This window comes from Oratosquilla oratoria, chromosome 32, assembly GCF_046742065.1.
Source record: "Oratosquilla oratoria isolate Oo_2021 chromosome 32, ASM4674206v1, whole genome shotgun sequence".
Classification (NCBI taxonomy): Eukaryota; Metazoa; Arthropoda; class Malacostraca; order Stomatopoda; family Squillidae; genus Oratosquilla; species Oratosquilla oratoria.
Genome location: NC_134808.1, coordinates 22976611 through 22987785, shown reverse-complemented (window position 1 = coordinate 22987785; position 11175 = coordinate 22976611). Strand labels below are relative to the sequence as shown.

The window sequence follows — 11175 nt, the reverse complement described above, 5'->3', positions numbered from 1 at the left end:
TTAAAGTGGATAAGGTGATAACTGTTGAGTTACTAATATGATGCATTTGTTAATTTCATTTTTTTTTTTTTTTTTTTTTTTTTTTTTTTCTCTCCTGTACTATGACAGACCACCACCACCTGGTTGTCTTGCAAAATCAAAGAGAAAAGAGTGGAGGGCAAAGGAAGTTGAGCGTGTGGAGAAACTAAGGAACGGAGAGTGAGTATACATACATGTGTACCTAATTTTAGTATTCATGAAAATGCAATGTTCCATAGGTCCTGTCCCCTACCCTCCAATTTATCATAGCCTCAAGTTATACACGGTTCCAACTTAATCTATAGCCTTCATTTCCAATTATTCTATTTAGATTTGTATGTAGCAAGGTCTTGCTATGTTGCTTCAGACCCAGGGCGATAGACGAGATGCAGGGATGACCTGTCATCCAGGAGGAGCAAAGATATGAGGGAGGGGTGGTAATGTAGGTGAAATGGGTTGGAGTGGAATCATGCCTTTTAACTTTGGCTACCCCTTTTGTAAGAGGAAAAAGCCATTGATACATGTATATATATATATATATATATATATATATATATATTTGAATTCATGTATTGTTTGAGCTTGGCTGTATCACCTATTCCAGGTAATTATGTATATGTATGGAAAATTGGATTTCCTCACATAGACATGCATGCTACCAATGGCTTTCTCCCCATTACAAGAAAGGTAGCCAAAAACAAAGGCACTAAATCCACTCCCTCCCATTCCTTCAATCCCACTCACCTCCCCCCCCTCCTGTCCTGGCCCCTCCTGGATGATGGGTCATCCCTGCATCTTGCCCACCACCCTGGGTGAGCAATGCAGCAAGACAGCACATCCATAGCAAGGCCACCTCACCCAATTGGCTGCATCAAATATCATTCACACACACACACACACACACACCCTAAGCCCCCACCCCCTCTTCCATGCACCACAGTGCCATCTACACACAACCACTCTCCCACCCCAATCCCAACAGACTTCACCCTCCCTCCCAATGCCCCCCACTCCAACCATCCATGTCACCCCTGGTTGCCCCCACACCTCCCCCACTAATCTTTTTTTCATGCATTCTTTCCATGTGTCCAAACCACCCCAACACTCCCTCACCAACCCAGCCCAGCCCCCAACTCCCCCTCCACCCCAGCTCTCCTCCCCACCCCAGCTCTCCTCCCCACCCCAGCTCTCCTCCCCACCCCAGCTCTCCTCCCCACCCCAGCTCTCCTCCCCACCCCAGCTCTCCTCCCCACCCCAGCTCTCCTCCCCACCCCAGCTCTCCTCCCCACCTCCTCGCCTCACTCCATCCAGCCCAGCAACCCCCTCACCTCCCGGTCACCACCACCAGTCCACCAAAGCCCCATCCACACCTCCACCACCTCATCTCGTGTGCACCCACACTTGACCCTCTTCCCAAACACCATATCTGCCATCATCACCCCTCCCTCCAGACACATTCCCACCATCAACTCTCCACCACAATCCCCAACCACTCCACCCATTGGCCCACCTTAGCATTAAGATATCCCAATGCTACATTGACACCTCTCCCCAAGCCCTCCATGCACCCATCCAAACCCATCCAAAAAGCCTCCCCCTCCTGCACACTCCCCTCACCACCAGGTCCACATGTACCCACAAAAACCCACATACAATCAAAGATTGTCCAAATTATAACTACCAACTCTGAAACAAAAAAAAAAAGGGGAGATCTACTATTTACAGAATCCTTAAAGGAATGGAAATCTTGAGATTATTAATTAAAGTGGGACAACAGAAAAACAGAGGACATGAAAAACTCGGATAATTATAGAAGAGATCTGAAAAAGAATAGCTCCCACACAGAATGGTGGATACCTGGAAAAAATTAGAAAAGGCAATGGTGTGCAAACACTGTTCAAGAATTTAAGAACAAACTTGATGCTAAAAGACTGGTCACCATGACCATAGCTCCCTTCCCATATATAATACAACTAAATACACCTCCCTTCCCAGCTTCACCCCGATCCACACCAACCCCAAAGAAACCCCCTTCCACTCCACTACACATTCACTTGTCCCCTCACCCACTGATACAGCCACCTCCTCTCACCCCCATCCTCTCCCCACTCCTGACACCCAACTACCGTATTTTTCGGACCATAAGGCACGGGCAAAATCCTTAAAATCGGCCAAAATCGGGTGGTGCGCCTTATCGTGCGGTGCGCCTTATGTGTGGCTTCAGTGCAAAAAAAAATGCCTCGGATAGTGACGTACTATTTTGACATGTTTCGTAGCTAGCCTGACGACGGCGACAGTGCATAGGCTTAACAAAAGTTACAACCAAGTTATAACCAAGGTGCATGTATCTTGACAAGAAAATTGCGAAAACTTCGACAGTTTTTGGGTCCATGCCACCGCATTCATTCACGCTATCATGGCTATGACATGATAGCGTCCACAACACAGACAGCCATTTTGCATTGGTCTAGTCTCGCTTCACTCAGACTGTAGTCATTTGGGTATTTTTTTAGTTTCGATCATGGGCGCAATATAGCAATATAAGATTAATTATTAATTTTGTAAATTAAAATGTATCAACGTAATATGCTAATGAAAGAAGTCGGTAGCATAGGATCGGGACGCCAACGTCTCTCACAACGACGACAACGAGGACGAGCCGGATGACATTTAATTTGCAGGTAATTATTTATTAAACACAGGTTAGATTAGGTTAGACGAATTTATCACCCTTTCATTTCTTCGACGTCGGCATCTATCATAACAAACATGGCGTACCATTCGTCCGACACGACTTCGTTACTTACGAAATCCGTTTCAGCATTTTTTTTTTTTTTTTTTTTTTTTTCCCGCTCACAAAATTGCATATGACGTTGATACATTATAATTTACAAAATTAATAATTAATTTTCTATTGCTATATTGCGCCCATGGTCGAAACTAAAAATTTACCTTCATTTGTAATCTTGTGTTTTTAAGTGAATAGAGAATTCCGGGAATAAACTGCTACTGTTGGTTTTATTTCCCACAATTCCCGTAACATGTTTGTTGTTTTATAGGGGTATTGGCAGGGCAGACCGTCCATGGAGGTGGTCTGATTTCACTGACCAAAATAAAAAATATATCATTTATTTTTGTAATTTTGCTAAATCCCAACCGATTTTTCTCATTCAACAACGAAAATGTTCAGTTCTGAATGCACTCACATTTGCATGATTATCCGATGACGAGACAAGGTTAGCTAGGTCAACATGAAAATGGAATTCCTGATATTTGAGCTGAAGTAGTTCTCATGGGATGCAGGAAGTCGCTATGAGTACAATGGAATTTGAATTATCCATCTAGCTGTCCTATTTCTCTAGATATTGCATTTTGAAGGGAAAATCGGGCCGAAACGTGCGGTCTGACTAATCGCCGATCAAACGTAAACAATGACGGTTTTTACCGACAGGCACAATTTTATATAAGAATTTAGCATATGGTTGCATTATTTGACCTATTTTCTTTAGAATGTGTGATTTCCATGTAATTTAATCAAAGAATTACGTTTTTATCCTATGTAAAATTACCCACCACAGACAGCTACGAATACCGTCAAATTACATGAAAATCACCCAATTTAAAGAAAATAGTTTGAATAATTCAACTATATGCAATCTATTACACTAGTAACACAACAGTAACAAACTTAATAGTGTAGCTTGATCCATACCACCAATGATCATAGATAGCGGGCAGGACGAATCGTAGCTGTGGTCCGTAATATTACGGAGGATAAAAACGTAACTTCTCTTTGATCATATTACATGAAAATCACACATTTTAAAGTTCAAATAATTCAACTATAAGTCTATTACACTAATAACATAATAGTAAGAAACTTAATAGAGTGCAGTTTGATTCATACCACCAGTGATCATAGATAAGATGGCGGGATGGACGTTGATGTTGTTGTTATCCGATAATCCGACCCGATAGAGAAAAAAAAAAAATAATTAGTACCACCGATTTCTCAGCTCTTCCGTAACACGCTGCCTTTATTTTGGTATTAGAATAATCCGCGAGACTAGTAGTTTTCGTTCATTTTGGTCAGTTGCCAATACACTGAATTTATTTAGCTCATTTTTTACACTGAAACATAAACCAATTTTCGATTTACTGCTGAATGCAAGCCGCCATGTTTATCTTATGTTTTTATGTACCGACATGTAACTGATGATGTAATTGTTTGAAATTTACTACGATCGTAGTAAATACACTCGCATAACATTTACATGAATGAAATTTCCCGCGGTATGTAAATTTGGCCGTTTGCATGGCGTGCGCATAAAATGACGCGCTATTGTGCTCGTCATCAACGGTGGCGCCTCTGGTGGTGTTTGACCTACCTAACCAGGTGCGCCTTATGTAAGGACGGGGAATAGCAAATTACGGGTGCGCCTTATGGTACGAAGCGCCTTATGGTCCGAAAAATACGGTACACTCCCAAACTCAAATTCATCCCTCCCTTTCAACTTGGTTTCACTCAATGCCAACACATCAGTCTTTCTTCTCAAACATAATCCCTATATCTTTCCTTTTACTCATCTGTACCACATCCAAATACATTAAAAGACCCAAATCTTAGGGTTCTGGTTGGAAAACTCCCAGACCCTCTTATGCTTTTTTTTTCTAGTTGTATTCTACGGGATGGGAGCTATGTTCATTTTGACCCATTTGCGTATCTATCCCCATCCAATTTATTCTTGAACTCGTGTGTGTGTGTTTACCTAGTTGTATTATATGGGAAGGGAGCTATGCTCGTGGTGACCCGTCTTTTTGTGTATTTACCTAGTTGTACCTAGTTGTATTTTACGGGAAGGGGAGCTATGCTCGTGGGGTACCGTCTTCATATCTCATTTTATCTAAACTATTTTTAAATTCATGTATTGTTTTTGCACACACCACTTTCTCATCTAACTTGTTCCAACTGTCTATTACTCTGTGAGGAAAGCTGTTCTTTTTCAAATCTCTTCTATAGCTGTCTTTTTTTATTTTCTTTCCGTGTCCTCTTGTATTTCTGTCATCCCATTTTATCAGATTCTCTCTATCAGTAATTTCTATGCCTTTCATGATTCTGTAAATAGCTATCAAATCTCCTCTCTTCTTTGCTCTAGTGTCTGTAGTTCAAGTTTTTGTAGTCTCTCTTCATATGATAGTTTTGAGTGTTGGTGCCAATTTTGTAATTGCTCTTTGTATTCTTTCAAGTTTTTTTATACATTTTTTTGTACTTGGTGACCATATCGTTGCTGCATATTCCAATCTTGGTCTTATCAGGGTGATTAGGATTTTCCTCACCATTTCTTCATCCAGGTATGTAAATGCCACTTTGATTGTTCTTATTAAATTATAAGTTTCTCCAAAAATCTTATTTATATGTTTCTCAGGTGACATATTATTCATAACAATGACTCCCAGGTCCTTCTCATTTTCTACTTTTTTTATTCCTTCTTCTCCCAAATTATATGATCCTGTTATTCTGTTTTTGCTTTTTCCAAATCCCATTATACTACACTTTTTTGTATTGAACTCCATCTCCCACTTCCTACTCCATTCTTGTACTTTATTTAGATCTCTCTGTAGTGATTCACAATCTTCTTCAGTTTTCACTCTTTTCAGTAGTTTTGCATCATCTGCAAAGAAGCTCATATAGCTTTCAATTCCTTCATCCATATCATTAATATATATAGCAAACATTATTGGGGCCAGAACTGTTCCCTACGGGACACCGCTTATTACTTCATTCCATTTTGAGTGCTGGTCTCTTATCACTACTCTCATTTTTCTTTCTTGCAAAAAGTCTTCCATCCAATTTAGCAATTTACCTTGTATTCCTCCTTCAGATTCTAATTTCTTAAGCAACTTCTTATGTGGTACTTTGGCAAAAGCTTTTTTTAGGTCTAGAAATGCACAATCAGCCCATCCATCTCTTTCTTGTATTATATCTATTAGCCTTGAATAGAAACATATTAAATTGGTGACGCATGATCGTCCTTGTCTGAATCCAAATTGCCTTGGATTTAGTAAGTTGTTTTTTTCCAAGTATTTTACCCATCTACTTTTGATAATTCTTTCACAAATTTTTGCTATTGTACTTGTTAGAGAGACTGGTCTATAGTTGGTAGGTTCTTCTTTATTTCCTCCTTTATATATAGGTACTATGTTTGCTTTTTTCCAATCTTCTGGAACTTTTCCTTCTTTCAAAGAACTGTGTGTGTGTGTGTGTGCATTATTATTGTTGTGGGAATGTCCCCTTTGGGGCTACAGAGAGTAGCATGTCTAGTCCAATCCCCGTCCTCCTGTTTTTGTTGCCTTTTACGACTCAAGTGGGAACACTCGTGAACAGTATTCTTCTCTTGTACCACAGGGCTCAGCAAGAAAAGGAAGTGAATATTCAGAAGTGGTACAGGACAGTATTAAGAGTGGGGGGACAGCATAACAGAGGGACAGTCACTGTATAATTATAATCATTTCTCTCTGAATAAAGATTTCCTTTATCTCTCCCTTCATATCAATGTTACCTTTGTTCTCTAGTGAAAACAGACTTGAAGGGTTAGCTCATGACTTCAGCCGTTTTTTAATCTTAAGTGTATTCAGTATTCCCTTGGCGTAGTTTCACCATTTCCTGTTTATTTTATAGTTTACCATTTACATATAGAATATTTTTATCTCTTTACATTCTTCTATTACTTTTTTCATATTTTTACATATTTGTTCCCTTGATTAATATATGTTTGCCATTTTCTAAGTTTTGTCTTTTCTCAATGTTTTCCAGGCTTTTTTACACCTATTAAACCAGCACCTGATATACACCTTTTCCTGTTTTTTGACGTTTATCCACTCCTTTATAGATTTTCATCAGAATTGTCCATTTTTCTTCACTTGTTTCTTCCTTGTTGACCGTCCCCCAGTTAGTTTTAAGAATAATTTTCCTAAGTTTGTCGAAGTTTGTTTTACTATTCATCAGTCTTCCTTTTCTGTGTTTCTCGTCTTTTATATTTCCTCCTTTAGTTCTAACTCGAGTAGTATGTGGTCAGTCTTCACAATTGGTGTCTTGTATTCAATTTTGTCTAATATTTCATGTTCTGATGTAGTGGTAGACTTTCCTTCTACATGTTTACCCATTCTGTGCACTTTTTTTTTTTTTACTTAATGACAGCATCTTCAGCCTTCTGCATTTGTTGAACTATTTCTTTAAAAATTACCTTATCATCTTTCTTTTTCAGTCATTCCTGAGTCGTTGCAAATCATCTATGCTTTTACCCACTTCCACAGTCATTGCTTTTATCCATTCATCCACCTCTTTCTTGATGGTCTTGTTGTTTTTCAACCTCTTATTTGGACATTTCAACTTGGCCAGCTCTTCTTTTAGCACACTTACCTCTTTTATTTCAGTGGGGGTTTTTTTTTCCCACTTCCTTGTTTAGGTCTTTAATCGTCTTCCATAGATCGATAGTTTCCTGCTTCCATGATTCATATTTCTCATGTCTCTATCTGTCTATAACTACTAATGTCTTCTAACAACATCATGGAGAGTGGTCGGAACCCTAGGTTCTGACCACCTTCCAATCATCATCACCACCAAAACAAGATGCACCCCAGTTGGCCACAGAGACACGTACATCAATTACAAGAGAGCTAACAGGGAAGCTTTTACTGAAGACAGAACATTTTGAAACGCTCAACAGTACACCAATCACAAACATAATCAATGCTGTGCACACTTTTAATACAATCATACAAAACGCAGACAAGAGATACATCCCTAGAGGCAACAGAAAATCACACAACCCCAACTTCACACCAGAAATCCAAGGCCTCATCAGACAACGAGACACACTTAAACACACTACCCCCACACCTATCCCTCAAAACATAGCAGACCAAATACAAACACTAAACACTGTGATTGCCAATAAAATACATGAACAAAAAACACAAAATTGGCAAAACTTTATCAATACACTTGATCACAAAACAAACACCAGCAAATTGTACAAAACGCTCAACAGCATTACACTATCCAACAGTAACACAAAACGCTCTCACGCAGTAATAATCACAGCAACAGACAATCTACCCTCAAACAGACAACAAGCAAACACACTCATAAATCATTTTGCACAGACAAGCCATCTCGCTTCTCACCCTGACGACCTATGCACTATTCGACGTAAGAAAGACTTTCCCACAGACTCAGACTATACACCCTTCATAGACAGTCAGACAAAACACATACACATACCGTAATACATAATCTCAAGCACTCATCTGCCTGTGGCCCTGATAACATAAGTAACATCCACCTAAAACACATTGGACCACAAGGTATACACGCACTCACAAACATTGCAAACTACAGCTATTCACACAACACTACCTGACATCTGAAAGCATGGTAAAATAATCATTCCAAAACCGAACAAAGACCCAACAATCCCAACATCACACCACCCAATCACACTTCTCTGCACCCCCTCTAAAGTCATTGAACGCCTAATACTTAAACTTGTCATACCACATATTCCCCTTGCTGACTCACAACACTGTTTTAGGCCACTACACTCCACAAACACACTTCTGATAAACCTCACACAAAGAATTTTAGATGGCATCAATTGAGATAGGCCCCACCACAGAACACTTGTAACATTAGGCATTAGTAAAGCTTTTGATGCTATCCCCCGCCACAACCTAACAAATAAAATATATAACACACATGCACAATAACACCAAAAGATGGCTGGCCAATTATCTGGCAGGTAGGAATGCTTACGTGTCATATAATGGCCAATCATCGCACATCAGAAACATTAAAAATGGAGTACCACAGGGCTCTGTTCTATCCCCCACGCTCTTTAATCTATACATGCATGACTTGCCCACACCAGACACCTCAGAAATACAGATCTCTTCCTACAGACAACATAACAATCATATGCACACATCGTAACACAAAGCTGCAGAAATAATCCAGCCATACCTTGATACACTCAACACACGGTTCATCACACTCAAAATAGCTCCAACCAAATCTACAGCAACACTTCTCACCAACTGGACAAAAGAACACAAATACATACCATATCTCTACATCAACAACACTCTAATACCACACAAACACACCGAAAATTCTTGGTGTAACATACGATACATCCATGTCTTTCAAACACATCACAAACATAAAAAACAAATGCACACCTAGACTTAACGCACTTAATTCAATCGCTGGAACAACATTTGGACAAAACAAAGAAACTAATACAACAACATGTGCTCAGTGATGAATTATGCGAGTCCTGCATGGGCTCCTAATCTCAGTGAGACGCACCACAACACCCTTCAAATCATACAAAACAAAGCCCTAAAAACAATTACAGGCTGCACAAATACAACACCTACAGACCATTTACACCATGAAACAAAAGTCCTCAAAGTCAAGGACCACCTCGACATGAGGCACACAAACACTTGCCGCAGCCACCACAAACGCATCACACCCACACACACCAAGAAACATTAAAACAACACCCAAAGACCTGTATCACACAGATACTCTCTTCTCTTCCTCCACAACCACCAAATACCAGCCTCCGCAAACATATTCATAATCATATCACTCACCGCTCCATTAACACACTGAAAGACAACACACTGCTGCATGCCAGACCCCCTGATATCCACCCTTCTGAATCCTCTCTCCCATGAAAGGACAGAGTCCACCTGGCCAGACTGCGGTGCAGCCACCACCCAGCACTTCTAAGCTACCAGAAGAGGCTGGGTGACTGCATTGTGAACAGCTGCCCAGGATGTAACACTTCACCCCATACCATACAACACATAATGGAAGACTGCATTATACACAATCATGTACGCAAACAACACAACATACACTCTATAAAGGATTTGTGGGAAAACCCAGTTTCAGCTGTGGCATTCCTTGGGGAGACAGGACTGCTTGGACAGACAGTCTAGGGAACGACAACAACAACTAATGTCTTCTTTTGTACCCACAAAATCCAGAGAAATTACCCTCCTCATTATTATCAAGTAGAAACCTTTTTGTGCCTCTCAGTGATCTGAAACTAATGTATTTTGCTTTGCCCTTGCGTCGGTAGATGGCTCTGGGTACATGTTTATTGTAATGCAATGGACAGCTATCTTGGGGTTTCTTTGACCTTTCATTGTTTTCTTCCATTTTACTTCAATTACACATTATTTACATTGTAAATTGACCATTTCTGGTATCCTTGAGCACTCCCCTTCCCATATATCACACCCTAGGTATTCTGTAGTTGTATCACTGTTACGACATTTCATTTTTCAATTATTTTCCAGGAGCTCCAATTTATGCTTGTCACTCTGACGAATGTGTATTTACCTAGTTGTATATTACGGGACAGGAGCTATGTTCATTGTGACCCATTTTCGTATCTCTCCAAGTCTAGTTTATTCAGTGTCTAAAAAAAGGAGGTACAGTGATGGTGGACTGGCTGGTGAGGTTATTTAATGTTTGCTGGAGAGAGGGAAAAGGGGACAAGTGTGAATGTAGTAGTTTCAGAGGGATTAGCTTGTTAAGTGTAGTTGGGAAGGCTTATGGGAGGATCTTGATTGAAAGGATTAGGAGAGGAACAGAAGGAGTAATTGATGAGGAACAGTGTGGATTTAGGATGGGTAGAGGTTGTGTAGATCAGATCTTTGTGGTAAGACAGATATGTGAGAAAGCTATAGGAAAGGGGAAGGATGTTTTTTGGGGCTTTTATGGATCTGGAAAAGGCTTATGATAGGGTAGACAGAAAGGCACTGTGGGAGGTTATGCAGATATACGGGATAGGAGAAAAGCTTCTAGGAGCTGTCAAGATTTTTTATGAGTAGTAGAGCTTGTCAGGATTAGAAATGGAGAGAGTGAGTGGTTCAAGGTAAAGGTGGGACTTCATCAAGGATGCGTTATGTTGCCCTGGCTGTTCAACTTATACATGGATGGGGTAGTGCGCGAGGTAAATGCAAGGGTGGTGCGTCAGGGATTGGAGATGGTTAAAGAAAATGGAGAAAAGTGGGAGGTGAGCCAGCTGTTGTTTGTGGACGACACTGCTTGTGTCAGGATCGGAGGAGGGACTG

General features: G+C 40.3%; 1 protein-coding gene across 2 annotated transcripts in view; it reads left to right on the top strand.

Annotated features, from left to right (window-relative positions):
* LOC143041806 (uncharacterized) overlaps positions 1 to 11175 on the top strand; it is a 62450-nt gene that overhangs the window by 27334 nt on the left and 23941 nt on the right. For both annotated transcript variants that reach the window (XM_076213878.1, XM_076213879.1), the window contains exon 5: positions 109 to 198. In XM_076213878.1, the coding sequence (XP_076069993.1) occupies positions 109 to 198 (90 nt within the window). The remainder of the gene's footprint in view (positions 1 to 108; positions 199 to 11175) is intronic.